Here is a 20,100-nt window from a genome sequence, read left to right on the forward strand (position 1 = left end):
GTGGGGGCACCCCCTTCTCCCCGCGTCCGGGGCGGGCTGGGGATCCCGGCTGGGGCAGGGAGAGGGGGAAGCGGACTGTACCTCTCCCGCGGGTGGGGGAGGAAGGGGAATGAGGACGCCCTACTTCCCCTTCCCTCCCCCCCCACTGGCGGGAGCGAACGGTTTATCCCGGCCCCGCACCGCCAGCTCCGGGCGCCATCTTGGGTGCGACTAAAACAACAAGTCTAAAACCCCCGGCGGGTCCCCGCGGCATCCCCGGGCCGCGCTGCCCTCCCGGACCGTCCCATCGCGTTACCTGAGGGGGTCCCGTAGGGGTGCCGCACTCCGGCTGCCGCCGCCGGCTCTGCGGCGGCCCCGAACCCCCCCACCTGTCCTCACCTCACAATGGTAGCTGCAGAGCGGGAGGGGGGGGAAGGGGGGGGTGGCCACCCGAGCCTCATTACCATAATCTGCCTGGCAACAAGCCGCGGCGTCGCGCGCTCATTGGCTGAAATTCCTCCGCCAGACACGATGGGGCACATAACTCCTCAAGGAAAGACTCAGAGCGCCCAGGTCGATTAGGGGAGGGGGGAGTGGGGGACACCCCGATCCGCGAAAAGGGGAGCGGAGTAGGGGTCCTTTGCCCGGGTTTTTGCTCCCACCTTCGGGTGCTAGCGGCCAATCAGAGCCTCGCTCTCATCCCCGCCACGGGTATCTTCGCCAATCAGAGTGCGCTTTTCATGGCGCTCCGCCCCTCCGGGAGGCGGTGTGGGCGCCGCGGGCAGTGCCCCCTACTGGGGGGGTGTGGGGGGCGCCGGGCACCCCCTGGTGGCGGGAAGGGGCGGTGCGGCGATACCCGCACCCTCGCTCCGAATTTTCCAGGACAGGTAGGGCCGGCCCGTCCCCCGCTCCCTCCGGGATAAGGAGGTGACTCCCAAACTTCTCGTGGGCTCCCATCCGCAATGCTCTGCAGCCCCTTGAGCACCATCTGGCAGCCCCTCGGAGCATTATTTGGAGCATGTCAAAACCAGCGGATTCCACTGGAATTTTACTTAAAGCTGATAAACGGAAAGCTGAAACATGAGCTATTAGTATCTGTCGAAGATCAACCCGTGAGGAAATGCGCACTAAAGGGCTCCTTCTGCTTAATACGACCTTAAATGTTGCTACGTAATTTTTTTCATGGTACATGTGTCTGAATCCTAAATGTCTGCTCAAAGAAGGGTAAGAATTACTATTGTTCAAAATTGCAACTAATTGGTCATTCCAGGGCGGTTACGGCCATACTTGTGTTTAGTATTTATCTATTTGTATTATGGTGGCCAGGAAAAACATCCCTTTCTTATCACTCATTTGCCATTAGCACACACTCGGGTAGCTCTTTAATCAAGTAGGTCAAGTAGATATTTAAGCCAGACAATCCTTGTGTTTAAGACCGTTTAGTTTTATTCTAAGTGGCTTTATGGACTGTGTGTAAACCACTATTCACTGCAGTGTGGGCAGCTACAGATCCCGCAATGGGCCATTGTGGCCAACTGACCAAATCCCAGGAGGACAGGAAGGGGAAATTTGGGTTAAATATTAATCACTACTTTTACAGAACTGATTCTGCTCAGTCTCTGTGCTGGGAGAACAGTGAGAGGGTCAGATCTTGGTGCCATTAAGTGTAACTCTCCATTAGGTCTGTCCTTTTAAAGCCTGGACTAGTCTTTTAAATTAAGAGCTGCTGTTGCAAATTGAAATCATTGCATTATATCATGTATGAAATCATGTCCCCTTTTCCATAAGCAATCAAAATTTAAAAAACAGCCCACAGAGATACAAATTTTCTAAATTATGTTTGTGAACTTGATCTTAAAATGTTAGGTATGGGTTTTAAACCTAAAGTAAGCAGAATTATTTTAATTTAGAAGTTTGTTAGTTTTTTCCCCTTAACTATACTTTATACCTCTGGGCAGTTCTCTTAATTTAAATTATAGGAATCATAGGAATTAATTTATTTTGCTGTCCATAGAACCAGTTTCAATTTCATTATACCTTGCTGAAACTTCTGGTGAACAAGTACTACAAGGAAATACATAAAAGCAAACAAAACTGCTTTATTTCTTATAAATTTTAAAAGCTTCGTGTGTTACTTTTTGAAAAATCAAAATGTATTTTTATTTGGGTTTTCCAGGACTCTCCCTAATGTTTTGGAAGACTTGGTGGCTCCACATCAAGAGATGTAGTCCCGTGGTAGAATACAGACCAGTGCCCTTTCCCTAAACAGGGCTCACACTGAAAGTTGTTCCACATGCTATTTTTTATCCTTTTGTAGTCAAATCAGTGCAAGTTCACTGTAGATGCACCAAGCTGCCAGATGCTGCTCTGATTCATCTCCTGCAGTATCCAGCATCTGATGTAATGCCTATTGTAATTCCCACATTTCATGTGTTGTTTCTGATGCTCCAGCAGAGGCTTTGTTTCCCCCACAGTCTTGTGCTGGCAGAGAGAAAGGCCTTCACATGAGGTTAATTTATTTATTTCTAATCTGTGGAGTTCAAGTGAATTACATTAAATACCCCCCTCCACCTCCAGTCTGGTGCTGTAACCCTCCTGAAAATCCTCCTTTCCTGCTCATTCTCCCAGGCCATCAGATACTCAGATCCATGTCTCCATCCCTACATCATCTCATTTGGATGCTGCTGCTGCAGCAATTTCTCTCATCTTGCCTATTCTGTCTCTTCCCTCTGGTCACTCCAACATTCATTTTTCTACTAGTTCCCACATGGAAGCAAGTGTATTGACTGTCTTCTCCCCCATTTTCAGATTCCAGGTAGAAAAGCACACTGGAACTCCACCCCATTTAATTTACTCATGAGTATCTTTTTTTGCCCTCTTTCCCTTGGACCTCCTCACCCCTTCCTTTCACTTAAAAAAAACACTCCTAAGTTTATGCCTTAAAAACAAGCCTCCCAAACCTGGACCCCACTCCTTAAATCTAGAAAGACCTCCTAGGAAGATTTTCTGATTTTTCCCCATCTATACGGGTGTTTCAGGTTTTGTTTGGTTTATTGGATTTTTCTCCATGACATAATCCCATTTTGAGGAACATATAGATTAAATATGACAAAGAAAAATGCTGAAGTGCTCTAAACTCGTTTGAGTTATAGAAGCAGCCACTACCTTCCTGGCCCTGGTGACCTCCCAGTCTCATTCTGTGCATGACAAGTAGGTACTTAGGTCTAGATTCCCAAATTAAACTGCACATGGAATTTGGCTATGCTTTGGGGCACCCACTTCCCACCCCCATGCAAGTCAGCACCTGGCTGTGATTTAAAACTCCAATCTAGAAGATGGAAAAACTTCAGGTCTGTCCTTGTGTCTGTTACAACCTGCTAAATTATAATGCAACTGAAATGTAATTACTTTTCATCCTGCACAGAGAATACAAAACATGAATTCAGTAGTTTAGAGTAAGCCACAATAAATTTAATTAATGTGACCTCATGTAAAACACATACAAGTAGAATAAAGTTATTTTATTTTGGTTTTCAGGATGAGTCCTCCCCCCAAAAATTAGTCTTTTTTTTTTTTTTTTTTTTGACATGCTAAATTAATTTCTTTAACTGCAAGAAAAAAAATTGACTAAAACAAGTCTAAGGGTGTTGAAGTAGTATCTGCATCAACTAAAAAAAATAAATTTTATTTTAAATGAAAAACATACCATTAGCTGAAACATTTCACCTCATGCATTCACTATTGGTTCTCTTTTTGCCTGATTTGTCCCCAGCGAAGTGGCATTTATTCTCCAATATTTAATTATAAAAAGGCACCAAAACAAGGCAGGGAACAACTTGTATCACTCCCCTCCAGCCCCATAATTTTCACTGGTCACTTGGTAAAAGATACAGCAAGTTTTAGGAAAAAGAAGCTTTTCAGTTCACTGAAATTTCATTTAGCAAAGCCCTGCTGGGGTGTTGGGATAGGAAAAGTGAGTCCTGATGCCAAAATGCCTGCAGGGAAAATATTTTGCCACTCACATGCCAATATCTCCCTGACTCTATTAGAACAATATTTATAAAGGCAGGTGCTGCTCCTGATGATTCCTTGAGATCCCATGGTTTAAAGGAGACAGAAATCAACTGGGAGTTTGACACTCCACAGCTTTTGCTGCAAACCGTCTCTTTGCAAGATTTTGCAGGGTTAGAAAGGGATTTTTTCCTTCTTGTGCTTGGCTGCTCCTGTGGATCCCAGCCTTTCTGCAGGCAGCAGGCCATGGTTCCAGTCAGCCCAGTTTAGGCAAATACAGGAACTCCAGTGCGACCCAGTTCTTCTCTGCATTGCCAGACTGTTCATTCTTGGAGCATTTCCCAGGAATCTGCGCTGGACAGATGTAGTTCAAATCCAGGTCAGCTACTTCTTTAGCTGGGATTACTGTTAATTTAGTGCACGCATTTCTTCTCTGGGAAGGATCTCAGCTACCATGATCCTGACAGCACTAAACTGCTGATTACCCAACACTACTGGCTGATTTCCCACCGAAGTTCAGGTGTCTTCCTGGCCCAGCTCTGGTTGTGTAGAAGCATTGACATTAATAGGAAATAATTTGTGCATAGACTGCAAAGTAAACACAGAGGGTGTTTGGGTTTCCTTTCCATTAAGCAGGCCAGAATGACTCAGGAAAACCTCCATGCTTTGGAATATTTCTGAGTTCACTAGAAAGTTAAATAAAGGTTTAATATTCTCTATTAAAATGATTCCTATAGTGTTTCATACAAGATTTTTAATTTTTCCAGAAGATTTGTCTCCAGCACTGGGAAAGGATTTGATACAGCCTTTCATAAACTTTTTCAAAACGTGATGATGAGATGACAGTCAGCTTTCCCCCACCTCTGTTGGGAAAGAAGGGATCTTCAGAGAGCTTCTTCCTGCACCTGCAGGTATTTGATAGATGAATTAAAGAGGCAACATATAAACACTTTCAGTGATAACTTATGGTAGATGTTTCAACAGCAGCCACATTTTTTTTTTAATCATATTTTAAGATTTAATTTAGTACATGTACTAACTCTATACTCTGTTTATCTTGGCTTTTTATAGAACAGCTAAAAGTAAGACTCCTAGCTGGGAAAACTGTATTCTTTTTCAGTATGTATAAGGATAAAAATACTTATCTGTCAGATGGTCAGTCTTCCTCCTTCTGCAGAATTTAGAAATTACAAGTCTGACCTTCTTATGGATGTAGAAGCTGGCAGAGGGTTTCCAAGCTGGCAGAGGGTTTCCAAGCTAGCAGGTCCTCTCCATCACAGATACCTCTATAGTCTATATAGTCTATAACCTGAGCAGGCTTTCCCTGATGAGAAATGGAGACTTTTGTTCTTCCAGTTTTAAACAAAAGACTAAAAAACATCATTGAAGATAAGCTGGTTCTTTCTTCTAAAGTCTATTCCTACTTATTTCATGCCTTTTAAGCAGAGTCTTTATCCTTACCCCAGTGTTTACTCCCTGATGTATTTATAGAGCGCAGTCACATCCTCCTCAAGGTTTTTGTCAGGCTACATAAACTGTGTTTCTTTCATTTCCTGCTGTCTAACACATTCCTCATTCCCAGCTGTCTACCCAGCCCCTCTGCTCTAGTGGGGCAACAGGGCTTTTACAGAGATTTCATCATAGATGATGCAGTTTTAGAAATGGATTTATTTTTAAGGGCAAAAAACATCCCCTAGGACATCTCCAGCTCTTACCTAAATGTCTGGATTTCCAAGCTGTTGGAAATACTCACCAGTTCCCATTCCATCTTTTGGCACTTATAGAAGATGACTAAGGTTCAGCTAGAGATGGCATCCAGAGAGCATTCAAAAATACAGGTTCAGCAGGCAAGTTCAAGAGGCCAAGGCAGACCTGAGTCCAAGATTAGAATCAAATTTGCATGTCATGATGTAGGCTGGTAATAAAAGTAAGACAAAATCCATTAGTAACTTACCTAGCCTAGAGCAATAGCATAGATTCCAAATCCATAGCCAGTTACAGTTGATACTAAGCTAAAACTTATACTCCTCTAGAATTACTTGGACAAGAAGCAATAGTCCTGAACTTGGCTTAAATAGGATGCCTGTGCTTGTAGGGGGATGGTCCTAGGTGAAGCTGCTCAGGATCAGGAAGATTTATCAGTGGTCTCTGAGGTCTAACTTAGTGCTGTACTGCTGTTCAGGTGCTGAAGGTAGATCTTAGTCCTTATTTAGCCATGGGCTCTTGGAGAAGTTGGTTTGGTTTATTTTTTATAAAAGTGTAATTTGAGTCTGTCTTAAATCAAATATTTATATCTTTACCCTATTTGTTAACAGCTTATAGGACTGCTGCACAAAAAAAAAATACAGTTGTGCTTGGTTTTTTTTCCTTAATTTCAAGCCTTTACTTACCATGATCTTAAGTCCTTCTTTGACTTTTTTTATCATAGCATATTAAAAATTAGATATTTGGAAAGAAAAACACTGCTACATTTTCTTACAGCATTCTTCAATTTTAAGTGAAAGAAGCCCCCATTATGGCATGTGGGTGGGCTTATGTTGCTTGTCACCACCTTGCAGACTGGGGTTTCCTGTGTGAGTTGTGACCCTCAGCAGATGCTGTCTGAGCAGACCCTGGGACTGGTGTGGTTTTGGATTGCATTCAAAGTATTTTTGCAGCGTGGTTTTTGCAGTTGGATGTGTCCTTGAAGAGGGTAGTAGTCTGGGTAGAAGAGAAATGTTTGTTTAGTGAGTGATTAGTTTAAAAGGAGGAAATGTTTTCCAACTTAGCTGAGTTGGAAGGTAAGTGTATTCCACCCACACTGTAGACAGATACCTGAATGCCTTTGAAAACAACCGGTTTAGGAGACCAGGAGGAATCAAATGGAGCAAGTGCCAGGATTTTTCAGGGAGTTAATGCTGCCCTTATCTCTGAAGCTGATAAAAAACCATATGATAACATCCCAGACAGCCATTAAGACTGAAGCTGCAGCCTCTGCCTGGGTGCAGATGGCTACAAATAAAAAACTTCTGTGGTCACACAGACAGGAAAAACGTAAGAATGTGCTGTTCAGGGGAAAAGCACAGAGCTGCCCAGAGCAGGGAATGATGGCAGGGCTCCTGCTGTGCTTCAGTGAAACAACACTGGAGGAAGGATGCAGACACTAGCCTGGGAAGAAATTACAAATTTGCTTCCCCAAAATCTTCTAGTGAACATAACCTAACTAACCTAAACATAATTATTTTGAGCCAGTCCTTTTTCAGGAAATAATCCTCATTGTCAAAGCTCAGATGGTGTTATCCAGGTGCACCCAAATGTTACGTATTCCAGGTGTGCCCAGACACCTGGCAAGCCTGACCCCAATAAAGGTGTTTTCTTCAAAGCAGCACATTTACGTGGTAAAGCTGTACCAGGACTTTGCATTTCTCTGCTACTATGGAATTAAACTGTTAAACTGTTGCTGAACTCCTGTAACCCCAGCCTGCACATAGTGGAAAAATTCCAGATTTGCTTGCCTGAGCATGAGGCTGCAGTTCACAATAAAAGGTTTGCTGCAGTTCCATCTGAAAGTGCTCATGTGTCCTGCATCATATTGGGTTTGTCCTGCCTGCAAAGATCCCCATGGAGACTTGTTTCCAGAGTTTTGCTGTTACAGTACTGTTGGTATTTCCCAGGGCTCTAAAATCTGTTTGCTTGGGAACTTGTCTCTAAAGCCAGTACACCCCACTGGGAGCTCAGGTAGGATCTGGACTCTTCAGGTTTATCAAAAGATCCCAGACTTTGATCCCTGATTTCCAAAATCTGCTGCTTAGTGAATTTGCCTGAATAATAGAGCATGGTAATAGCAATGGCATTTCTCAAAGCAAAATTTGAGTAATTTTAATCAAGAGACTTTTCCAGCTGCAGGCCCAGGCCCTCAGAAGCTGATTTTTACACTGAAATGTCTTTGCCACTATGGTAAGATAATCTTGAAAGTTATTCTCATAGTTGCTGAGGTACTCAGGAAGGCAAAAGACAGGAATAGGCCTAATATGACAAGGTCATTTTTCACTACTTGGATCAGCTTGATATGAGCTGAATTCATCTCCCTGATGAGTTCTGTTTCACCTGAGACTACCCTAAAAGTTGAATGAGCTGCTTCACATCCTAGTGGTTCTCCTCAACCTCAAAAGGTTGTAAATAAGCAGAGAAGAGAGGCTGTGGCTGCCCCATCTTTGGAAGTGTTCAGGGCCAGGTTGGATGGGGCTTGGAGCAACCTGGTCTAGTGGAAGGTGTCCCTGCCCATGGCAGGGGTGGAATGAGATGAGCTTTGAGGTCCCTTCCAATCCGAACTGTTCTGGGATTCTGTGATTTCCTGTATTCATCTTTGCACTGAATTCCACATCCTGGCTCCCCTTCTCTGCTCTTTCCGCAGTAATTCCCTGCAGAACTTTTAGGAACTGTGCTGGTGATGCCTGTTTCTCTTTTATTCCCATCACTTACCTAGTTTTATCTTGACCTGTTCACTTTCTCTTTTAACGTAGAAAAAAAAGTATTTTAAAATAACACTATTTCATTTAGTACAGAGCAAGAGAAACAGAGTGAAACCACACAGAAGGTGTAATTAAGACTAAAAGTCAATTCAATATTTCTGTGACACCTGCTGGGAATTTATCTCCTTTCAAAGTTTTTCTCCAGGTTTTATTTCACAGCTGACATGTTGGTTGATAACAGAAATATGAAATAGAAAGGAATGAAAGAGCCCTGTGCTGTACAGAATACTGGCTTCTCTCAGCACGGAATGCTCAATAGTGAATCATGCAATTGTTGAAAAGCTATTGGCAAACACTGGAGTTGAAGGTGCAAAAAAGACATAATGTGCAATATTTTTCCTTCTCTGATTTTAGAGAAACACCTTTCCAACAAAGACAACTTACATAGCCATAAACTCATTTGAATCTTATTTTTCATTGCTGTACTTCTTGGATGCTCCTTTGGTAAATGATTTCCTGCCCCATGCCAGATGCTGTTTCCATTCACAATGAAGTAACAGTCCTTTGTGAGTGATATAATAGTACCATACCACAGCCCTTATTGTGACTTCTCAAATTTAACTCACTGAAATACACTCTTTGTTGATTGTTTGGGGACTTTCAGATCTAGGGTTTGAAATCAGTTTAACCAAAAAAAAAAAAAAAAAAAGAACAGAGCCTGGAGAATTGGGACAGTTCTCAATGAGAGAAAAAAAGGGCAAAACTGAAAAGTTAGACTATTTGATATATTCTTGTACAGACAGAGGGAAAGCTTGAAATAAGGCTTGTGTAAGTCATTGCTTTTTAGGTTTTGAGGTGGTACAGATATTTAATTACTGACCCTGCCAAGAGATCTACCCATGTGCTTTTTCTAGGTTATCCAGCTGATGCTGGATCATCACATGATGTTGGCCAGGGGAACACCTGGCTTGGGGGCTGCTCCCTTCTCACCCCCCACATGTGCTCCCTGGCCACAGCTCTGCACCCATGTGCCAAAGGAACTTTATCCAAATACAAATAAGTTCTAGTTTATCAACCTGATCCAGGTTTACGCCTTCTAAACATAGACCAGGAACTTAGCAGTTGCCTGGTGTGATCTGTAGTTTTCATCTCATGCTGATGCAGTTCCACCTTTGCTGGGAGAAGGTTTATGAAAACTGGTAGATGTGTTTGTGTCAGTGTTCATGTGCATAGAAGTGATTCTTTTGAAGGGTTATGTAAAGATATATTTTCCAGAAGACAGAACAAATAGAAGGAATACAGTTGTGTTACTTAAGGCCTGATCATGCAAGGAGTGGACACTCTGAATTTTAAATGCATATTAGAGCACTTGCAATCCCAGGTTCCTGTAAGGTTGCAGGGGTGTATCTGTGTGTGTATGTGTTTAAGCATAAATTGATCTAAGGACATAATTATATATACTTATTTTTCCCCCTGTTGGAAGTAAAATGGTTATGAAAAAGTAAAAAGTTATGAAAAAGAAAGGGAGAAAGGGAAATGGAAGACTTTTGCAATTGGATAGTGAATATTGATTTAACATCTTTGCTACGCAGCTACTTTTTTTGGATTGCTTTTTAGCCTTCCTAGTTGACAAGTTCCTAGTTGGCAAATGGGCCTGTCATCCAGCTGTATGTTCAGTGAGGAAAAGGCCTCATTAGACTTCTTAACAGAAATGAGAGTGTTATTTATCGTACCCAGTAAAATATTGATGCACTTAAATACGTTGATGTATAGGATTTTAAGAAATAGAAAACCTGATCAAATTTTGCCCTTGTTGTTGTCCACTGAGAGTGTACCAGGTAGTACATTAAGGAAGAATTTAGCCAGAAGCAGCTTTGAGGGAAACTATTAAAATACAGATAAATGAATGTCTGCTGACCCCAAGAGTCTGCATTCATGTGGTGAAGGATTCATTACTCACACTGCAATGCTTTCTGATGTATATTTTTGTGTCATCATTTCCCATTTTAAATTCAGCTCTTAAATTCCAAAAGGGAATTAACTACCAGCCATTTACATTTTAAAGTGAAAACTCAAACCTCAATACAGTGCTCTACTTAAGACTCTTTTTCTATAACTTAGCCAATGAGCTACATCTTGGTGGAGACCTTGGGGAGTCATCCAAGTGACTGGGACAAGGCAGAAAGGCCTAGAGTTGGAGGAAGCCTTGTAATTTGCTTCCAAAAATGCTGAATACACTGATATCAACGTGAAGCTCGCCTGCAAAATGGTGTTTTTCATTATTGTAGGGCAAAATGCCTTTTATGTTGGGGGAGAAAAGGGATCTTCAAGCCTTGGCAAGCTGTGATGGCAAAAGGCACAGGCTGTTCTCTCTTCCCATAAGGGAAAATCATGGAATAATGAAAAGAGCAACTTCAAATTCAGCCCTTAGCAAGATATGGGAAAAGACTATTGGAAAGTTGCAGGACAGGGATATTTTGTTAAAGATCTCTTGGGAGCTGAGTCATCTTCTGAGAAAATGTGATTCAGAAGAGGCTGTTCACCCCCTCAGGCCATAGGTTTGGGGTGGAAGTTGTAGGCAGTCCCCTCCTTCCCTTGGAGACATTGGGATTTAGTGTCTACTTACATGTCCTAGTTCCTTCCAGCTGTGTCCTGCTCTTTGCCTTTATTCAACTGACACTGACTTCAAATACATGTATTTCTTTATTTCTTATCACCAAGAGAACCTATATTCAAACCTCTTGTTGCCTTAAGAGTTTAAAAGGTGCCAAAGTACTGCTACATCTCACTCCTTGTGGTACTCCAAAGAGCTCTTTCAAAGCTTATAAAAACCCCAGAGCACAATACAAAGCCTCTCTCTTGAATGAGTTTGGAAGTCAATAGTGCTGTAGAGCCCTGGGTGTATTTAGGGCACTAAATACAAAATAAAAAACTTGTAAAGCAAGGTCTGCAAATATGAATTCCTGTGCCTGGGAATTTCTGCTTCCCACTGATTTTCCTCCAACTCTCAGTTGAAGAGAGGCTGCTACTCAGGAAAGACTGTAAGGCTCCTTCTCAATGTCCAGGCTGGTCATAGTGCTAGAGGGGAAAGCTGCAGGTCCTGTGTCTCCAGATGTGAATTTCCAGCACCTAAAGTCAATATTCCTGTGTTGAAATAAGAAGGATGACTCGATGTTTGAGAACTGTGAGGCCCCAACAATGATTGTTACAGGAAACGCCTTAATATTTGTTTAAATAGAATGATGCAAACTGCAGCCTTCTTGCTGATACCCAATTAAAGAAAGGAGGGGATTTTTGGAGTTATTCTGCTTTGAAGTGCAACAGGAAAAAGAGCGCTTAAAGGTACCATGCAGCTGATGGAAAACTACAATTCTCAGTAATTCATATTATCAGACATGATGTGTCTCCCAGACATTTTAAATTCCTTATTGCCTGCTCCTGTGTCATAAGTTCCTTCCTCATACACCCCATTCTTACAAACTGAGTAACTGCTCAAACAAGTAATTGCGGGTGAAAAAAAGGCGACTTTGGTGTGCCATGAAACAGCTTGTTAGCACAGGCAATTCCAGGATGCCTGATGGAGCAGGTGCTGAATCAGACCTGACTGCAGAGGGAGGGATCAATTTTTTGCTGTTGAATTGCACTTATCTTCAAAGATGCAAATGATTCCACATTTATTCAGCAGAACAAGTCCTGAGATTTTTATATTCCATGTTGCTCATTGCTGTGCCATTTGTTACGATGATTTGGCTTTTAATCTACCAATGAATACTGAATGAAGAATTAAATCATGAATCAGACCTCTTCTGTTGCTTGCCAGTAACACAAACCATTTTTATTTTCAATTTCAAGTTTCTTTTACAGTAGAGGACAAAAATTCTGGAAAAATTCTGAGTGAAAAGAAGTTAAAATTATTCTTCTCAAACAGGTCTTCTGCATCAATGCTCAATCCTTCCATTATGTCTGATGTCATTAATTATTCTACTGTAATATTTGACACATACATTTATGGGATAAATTAGGATCTGATATAAAAGCTGCAATAATACTGACTTATGTGAAACTGCAGCTAATTATAACATATTTGAATTTTCATCGTTCATAAAAGACCTCTATAAAATGAACAACCTTTCACACTGCTGAAATGACTGAGATGGGCAAGCAGAGGAGGGGTGAGGGAAGAAACATCCAAGGACAACAGGAGAAATCCCAGCACCATAATGAGCCAATATCAGTTGTTGATAGATTCTTTTTAACTGTGGGCTTTTTCTCTTTCAGATGGCTTCTCTACCACAGCTGTGGGGCTCAGCTTATTTAAGTCGGAATTATTTGGTTGCCTTGATACATGAATGACTGATTCTGCCATCTTCAGAGGTTAAACATCACTTCAGTCTTCACAGGTGGACTAGAAGAGATAAAGGAGACAGGATGCCATTTGTAGGAAGATGTGTCACCAAGCAAGAGGATGAGAGTTAAATATTTTCTGCAAAGCAGCCTCTCCTTCCTCTCTCCCCACCATGCCTTTACTGTGCCTTTACTTGTAGACCTCTAGACCCTCGGTCTTTTGAGTTCTCTGTGTCAGATTCAATGTTTGCATTCAGTTCCTTGGAGAAACGTCAGGCATTGCTTTGCTAGTGAGATCATGCTCAAAGCCTCGGATCCATCTGGAGAGAGAAAATGAGCAGCATAAATTCCCAGTTTGTGTATTAGCTAAAAAGGTGGTTAGTCCCTGCTATTTCTGCATTCTGGATCCTCAGTCTGAGTGTGGGCTCATTACTCTATTGAATCATATATTATTGAATTATCAGAAGTAATTTCTTTCCCTGGGAAGTGAATCGTACATACATGCAACTCTATTCCAAAATGGATTTCTTGTGTCTCTCAGACATTGCTTTTGCCTTGGACAGTCTTCAGAAAAACAAATTGCCCAGTTAAGTTCACCATTGGTTTTGGCCCCATGGAGAAATGAAAGGAGATCATAGATTTATCACATTTTCTGAATGCTGAGATTCATATGCAGTTGAAGGAGCAGCAGCTTTCTTTAGCAGCCACTGTCTTGTGCTGCCCTTAAGCATCCTAGATTGATGGATTTTTCATTTTCCAATGCAATTGCACCTTTCTGTGCTAGTGCTTCAGCAAAGTTGTAGTATCTCCAAACCTAACAGAGGGGTTATTTTGAAGTTTTCAGTTTTACAGGAGTATTAGTGCCAGGCTTGTTTCCTTAACAGTCTGTTACATGCAGTAGGCAAGGATTGTGCTGTTTGAGATGAACACAGCACAAACTGCTGTGCAGATCTGCCCACTTCAAACACCTCAGTGGAAGCCAGATGAGTGTCACTGTTTCAGACATGGACCAGAGCAGTGGGAAAATGGCCATCAAGAATTAAGGGTTTATTGATATAATGAAGGGCAGATTTTCTTCCTTCCTCACCAATCCCTTCCCAAAGAAGTCTTTAAGCAGAAACAGAAAGGCTTGCTGTCCAGCACTCTGTCACTCCTTTTCACAGATTTCTGTGCTGCTTTTCCTCACACATGCAGTTACTCCATTTATCCCTATTTTTATGGTATGGCCCCACTTGCAATGCATCTGTTCTTAGTTATTCTCCATCCTTTCACTCTTCTTAACTTCACTGTATTCCCCTGAAAATCACCTTTTTGCCTGTCTGCCTCTCAAGGCTTCTGCATTTTTTGTTACCCTCTTTCTATGGAGCATCTTTGTTCTCACTAAATATCTTAAGCCCAGTTTCTTCAGCAGTTTCCTTCATCTCACTGCTGCTGGACTTCCTACATCTTATCCCCAGATAAGATTTGACTCACAAATGGAAGGCTGAGCTGCAAGGGTGGAGGAACCCTGGACTTGCCCACAGAAGTGCTGCAGCCAAATACAGATGTCCAATTCCAGACAGGCTGGCAATCTTCTGGTGTTACTTATGGGTCTGGAGAAATATTAAGTCCCACAGGCACTTAAACAGCTGGATGTTGGATCAAGTTTGAGTTGGCTAATAACAGTTTTGCATTGCTTTCTGCCCCTTGCACAGCCTTGGTGACAGGTAGAGGTCTTTTCTGAAGGACAGGATGGCTCCAGGTGAGTTTGGGCATCATTTGTGCAAATTATGCCGTATATTTTTCCTAGAAGCACTGCTTAATACTTCTTAGCAGATTGCTGAATTGTGTTCAGCAGGAATAATATTGGAGTATGATTATGACACTCCAAAAATAAGCGATAGGGAGTTCTTTACCTAATCCCACTACATTCTTTAGTTGTTTCTAACTTCAGTTTTCATTCTACCTCCTAAACCCCAGACTGACTTGACTCTACTTCTGCAAGCTCTACCTTGCACATACCTGTCACACAGAGAGCTATTATGAATCATGTGAACCCCCATTTAAATCTTCAAACAAGTTTAGCTATATAGGACTACAATTCACTGGCTAGACTAATTTTATGCTTTAATTTCAGGAGTTTAAGAGAATGATGGGAATCTTCAAAGATTTCCTCACTTCTCTGAACTCATTTTCCAGGTCCTGACAGGATCTCAATGCACCAGTTTGCTAAAGTTGCTGCTCCCAGAGACTTTAATGGTACCAAATGCATTCCTAAATGACTTCTGTTTGCTCCTTTTATCATGATTTTAACTTTATTCTTACCAAGCATATTTTTGCAATCACAAATATGTGCTTTCTCTTTACACAATCACAGTCCTTCCAGTGGTTAGGGGCAGAGATGTTCTCTTGAAACATTTCTTACAGAAATAACATTGGCAGCCAAAGGTGAGGATGAGATGCTCAGTGCTTCATTAACACAGATGTCCTGGAAAAGGGCACTAAGAGCTCCAGAACTTGGGTGAAATGGGATTCTTGGAAGTAAATATAAACTGTCACCTACCTAACAGGTTTAACAGCAGGAGAGGTGTCCTAGGGAATGCTGCAGCCTTGTAGCATTGATTGAAACTGGTGCTGTTGTCACAGGCAACAGACAAGTACCAGTGCTCACCTGAAACAGACCTGTGCACTGAATTAAACACGGCCATCATGAGTGTCACCATGCCTGCAGTGACCCGCTGCTTCTGTGTGGGCAGGAGGCACCTGAAACAGCCATCCCCAAAGCCTTGCCATGCTGAAAGCCTTTGGTTTTTCCCAACTGATGGAATTCCATTTGCATCTTGCTGGAGGCTCTTATTTCAATCTCTCTCCCTGCTACCCTGCAGTCATATGAATTTAGTTGCATGTATAGCTTCTGATCATCACCAAGGAATGACCAAGATCTGGGAGATTAAACCTTTTTTTTTTTCTGGGGAGTTTTTGTCCTGGTAGGGCTGATCTCTGTATGAAGAGAAATGTGTTATTCTTCAAACCTTGATTTCTCACTTGTTTTTTAGGTAGTGAACTGAGCACTGATGGCCTTGCTGTTGAAGAGGAATATCCTGTGCTGCAGCCTCGCTGCAGGACTTCAGCTCTTAGACCCTGGTGTATCTACAGTGCAGGACTAGGAGCAGGTGAGAATGTAGTTGAGGTTGTACCTCATACTTATCTGAGAGACTTCCCCAAGAGTCACCAGATTTAAAAAAAATTTCAGAAAAATTTCAGAAAAACACGAATAACACTGTTGGAGTCACTGTTGTGAACATCAATTCTCACAAAGCACTACATAAATACTGAAAGGAAATTAATTTATTTAGTACTTTAAGTACTAGATAAATTCAACCTTGAATGAAAGCCCCTACCCAAAGATTTATAAACTTGTACATTTTGGACTGGGTAGGAAAAAATATCCCTCCTTTTTAAGTAAAAGGAAAAGCCTATCTCAAAATGTCTTGGTATTTACTCCCGTATTCATATTGCACATTAAAATATTTACATTAAAATGTGTCTGTTTTCAAAAGCAGCTTTTACTCCATTTCTCAACTGAACTTGGCCAGGCTAAAGAGAAAATTATATATGCCAGAGGACTGCAGTAAAAGAGATTTAAGGGTTTTCAAATAGTGTAAGAAAGAGACTATAATAAGTGACCAGTGGACCAGTCAGCAATTTTAATTAAAACTGAGCTGCATATTGATCTGTTGCACAGATTCACCCCATCTGCAACATTTCAATAATGTTCCTATTTCAGAAAACAGCACTTGTAAGAGCCAGTAAAGAATATGGAAATTTAGAATGGAAATGTTTTATAACTGTGACATTTTATACTAAGGTCTTTTCCATCCCATTTCAGCATCCATATCTTCACACAAAATTGAAAGCAAATATATGGAATCTATAGGATATTCTATCCTTGTCTAGTGGAAGATGTCCCTGCCCATGGCAGGGGCATGGAACAAGATGAGCTTTTACAACCCAAACCATTCTGTGATTCCATGATACCGCTTTTCTAATTTAATGCCAATGGGTTCATTGCATATCCGTGTGGAAAAAAAAAAATCCAACAAGTCTAAAATATACTGGTATTTTTAAAGATCTCATGTTCTTGAAACCTTTGGGATCTTTAGTGGTTGCATATTCAAGATGGGCATTTGTCATCCCTGAACTGACTGATGTACATTTCCATTGGGCAAACCTAAAAAAGGGCTGATAAATGCTCTGCACAGATGTGCAAGGTCTGTGGTATCAGCAACTGCACTTGGTAGATCTGCTTTGTTCCAGAAGGGTTTGCTTATTTTAAAATTTTAATTATTTCAAATATCTGTTTATAAGTAACATGCTGAAACTAAAATACCCTCAATGCAAATTTGGCACAAAAACCTGGTTTGAAAGCCAGAAATGTTTCCTGAAATAGCAGCACCAGGAGTGGCAGAACATCTTCACTGGAAGGAACTGCTGCCATGCTCTGATTGAAAAGAAACACAAACTGGAGAAAAAAAACCCAAACGTGTCTGTTTTTTAATTAAATACATGCATGTTGTTTAAAGTTTATGGAGAGCTGTGCTGTGTTTACAGAACAGCATGTGTGGCAGCACGTAAATGTCTTCCAGGTAGTGTCTGGTGAGCACCCAGTGTTGGCAGCAAGATGAAGCCATGATTATCATTCTTACCATTCAATAGCTGCATCTTAAGGGAAAAAAATAAAGAAGGACACGTGTTGAGTTTTATTACGAAACTCGGATGGCTGAGAACTTGGCGCTTGCACGTGGGTCAAGGGCTTTGAGAACAGATGTACAGATGGCTTTTCGAGTGGGAAACATAATTGTATTATTTTTAGATAATGAAAATGTCTCATTCTGCTTTTATTACCCCAGAGCATTCCTGCTCACCACAGTCGTGGGGTAGAGCGTTTAGCCTACAGACGGCCATACAGGCCACGGCCTTTTCGGGTGCTCGCTACGCGGAGTTTTACCTGGGGACTGATTTCTGTAGCAGCCCAGGCTGCCAGAGGTGACAAGGAGCGGCCGCGCCCCAGCCCTGCCTGTCCCCTCACGGCTCCCGGCAGCCATTGCCCGCCGGGGGGCGGCCCCATCCGCCATGCGCCTCGTCCCGTAGGCTGAGAGTGTGGCGAGGGTGCGGCTACGAGCCGCCTCCCGATTGGTGCTCGCGGATGTCACTCAAGGCAGGGCGTGGCCTGGCGAGGCGGGTCCCCGCGGGGGCGCTGCGGCCGCAGTTGCGCTCGGGCGGCGGCGGGTGATGGCGGCAGCGATGGGCTCTGCGTTTCTGCTGCTCCTGGCGCTCCTCGGGCCCGCGGCCGCGCTCGCCGGATACATCGAGGTGTGTGGGGGGTGCGGGGCGGGCAGGGCTTCCCCGGGGGTACCCGATGCGCCGGCGGGAAGTAAGGGGACTTCGGGGTGTTTCTGCTGGTGTGGAGCCACCTGGAGATCGTCCAGCCTCTTCCAGACCTTCCCGGGGTGGTGAGATGGTGTTTTACCCGTGGTTTCGGTAAAGCCGTATCCCTCAGGCCGCTCGTGTGGACGGGAGCTCCGTCTCACCGGGATGCTCGGGGCTGTTTTCTTGGGGACGTGACCTCGGCATTCTTGGCACGGGAGCAGGAGTGGCCAGCTTCAGATGCGTCCAGAAGCTTAGAAGACTGTTAGAGAACCATTGCCTAGAGAAAAACCTCTGTTAAACGAATACATTTGGTTGCTGATGGATCCAAAATAAATCTTTGGATTGGATTTGGTACCTCGGCTTTCGGAGAAGATGCTTCAGCCGAGTATAAAGGCTGTGCATTTCATATAGAAATGTCTTAGATGCCCGCAGGGGTCTGTGTGTGTCTATATATATATATATATACACGCACACGCACACATATACGAGTATATGTTACTTCTGTACGTACAAAATACGTATTGTGTTTGCATGTATGAAAATAACTGGACAGAGGGAATTCCAGCTTTATCCTAAATCCAAATTCTTGATGTAATCTAGCTCTCCAGACAACAAGATGAGTAGGAGAAAATCTTGCGCATTTAAAAGCTTGACGCTATAATCTATCTTATTAGAGGGATGGAGCAAAACAAGGAGCAAAGTATGTGCTGAGCTTCAGAAATGGTACGTAAACAGAGTTTAATAATCTAGGTCTGAATGTTGTTTGGAATTGCAAAACAGCTGCATCTGTCTTGTGGAGGTTCTGGGTTATTTAGGGCTGGATAAAGAACAGGTTTGTGGCTGTTATAGCAAGGTTGATTAAGCAGAACATCTACCTCTGTGTGATGCAAAATTCCCAAGCTCTAAGCTCATGGTAATTCCTAACTCGCAGTAAATGTGGTTTTTGGGTTTTTTAATGTGTGTTGTATGGGACTGGTCTAGTCTATGATTTCTGCTTGTTTGGTTGCTATTGAGGAATAGTATCCCACATACTTTGTACAATCCTTCTGTTTAAATTTCTGTAAATCAATTGAACATGGTTGATAACTGTTTGTGGAACAATTCGTGTGAAGGTTATCTTACAGGAAGGATGGTGGACTGCTCTGAGGGCATAGAGCTAATGCCCAGATCAGGTTCCTTGGCATTGCCTTGATTGCAGGGCACTGTCCTGGCTGCTGCTGATCAAATCTCTTGCACCTGTTTGGCAACTCCTCTAGTTATAGGTCACTTCCTCTCTTACATCCGAGACAAATTTGGCTGCTATGCACATTGCTTCTGGAATCCGCTGCTTAGGAACATGTGCCATGAAAAATCAGCTTGGAAAATAAATCTAGCTGTCATTTTATTCCAAAGTCTGGTGTCTATGTGATGAAACAGATCCTGGGTTTTGCCTGTCCGGGGACAGGCATAGGGGGAGAGCAGCTGTGTCACACGTTGACAGTCCAGGAGGGGCCAGCAGCCCCAGAGAGGGGTTCACTGACCTTTTTGAGAAGGATTGAAATGAAAACATTCCTGCAATTCAGTTTGTATCCTCTAAAGGCATGATAGTCGCCTTAGTCTGCTGGCATAAAATGTCAGCTGTGGCATTTTAATCCTTATTTTTGCTGCATCCTTTCCCATTGTCCTGTCGATGGGGGGGACTGCAGCTCTCAAGTCTTTACTGCTGTCAGATTTGCTGAAGAACAGTTCTCGATGCCAAGTTTAGGAAGTAAATGGTTTGTTCAGGATCTTACACTGTGGTCATTACTGGATTTTATCAGATAATGTGATGAAAAATATGCAAATAATTGATTTTCTTCAATAATCAAGATGTCATTTGAAATTTATGGAAAGCATGCAACAATGTCTGCAATTATTAGTTCAGCTG

The 20,100-nt window shown here is 42.5% G+C and overlaps 2 protein-coding genes and 1 long non-coding RNA gene across 19 annotated transcripts in view; 2 read left to right on the top strand and 1 right to left on the bottom strand.

Annotated features, from left to right (window-relative positions):
• PRDM10 (PR/SET domain 10) overlaps positions 1–678 on the bottom strand; it is a 47,665-nt gene extending 46,987 nt beyond the window's left edge. For 3 of the 6 annotated variants that reach the window (XM_056509469.1, XM_056509462.1, XM_056509465.1), the window contains exon 1: positions 296–401. The gene's annotated coding sequence lies outside the window, so the exon portion shown is untranslated. Of the gene's footprint in view, positions 1–295; positions 402–443 lie in introns of those variants that run through there. The other 3 variants (XM_056509470.1, XM_056509464.1, XM_056509463.1) reach the window with 3 other exon arrangements.
• Positions 679–3,574: 2,896 nt separating this feature from the next.
• On the top strand, positions 3,575–14,219 carry LOC130262387 (uncharacterized). The gene is made up of 3 exons (XR_008842115.1): positions 3,575–4,369; positions 4,758–4,901; positions 12,720–14,219. It is a non-coding gene; the product is annotated as an uncharacterized LOC130262387 (long non-coding RNA).
• Positions 14,220–17,985: 3,766 nt separating this feature from the next.
• Positions 17,986–20,100, top strand: part of APLP2 (amyloid beta precursor like protein 2) — a 48,833-nt gene continuing 46,718 nt past the window's right edge. For 6 of the 12 annotated variants that reach the window (XM_056509899.1, XM_056509900.1, XM_056509905.1 and 3 more), the window contains exon 1: positions 18,000–18,137. In XM_056509899.1, coding sequence (XP_056365874.1) covers positions 18,057–18,137 — 81 coding nt within the window. In that variant the 5' untranslated portion in view covers positions 18,000–18,056. Of the gene's footprint in view, positions 18,138–20,100 lie in introns of all 12 variants that reach the window. The other 6 variants (XM_056509898.1, XM_056509902.1, XM_056509904.1 and 3 more) reach the window with 2 other exon arrangements.

This window comes from Oenanthe melanoleuca, chromosome 24 (assembly GCF_029582105.1).
Source record: "Oenanthe melanoleuca isolate GR-GAL-2019-014 chromosome 24, OMel1.0, whole genome shotgun sequence".
NCBI classification, from domain to species: domain Eukaryota; kingdom Metazoa; phylum Chordata; class Aves; order Passeriformes; family Muscicapidae; genus Oenanthe; species Oenanthe melanoleuca.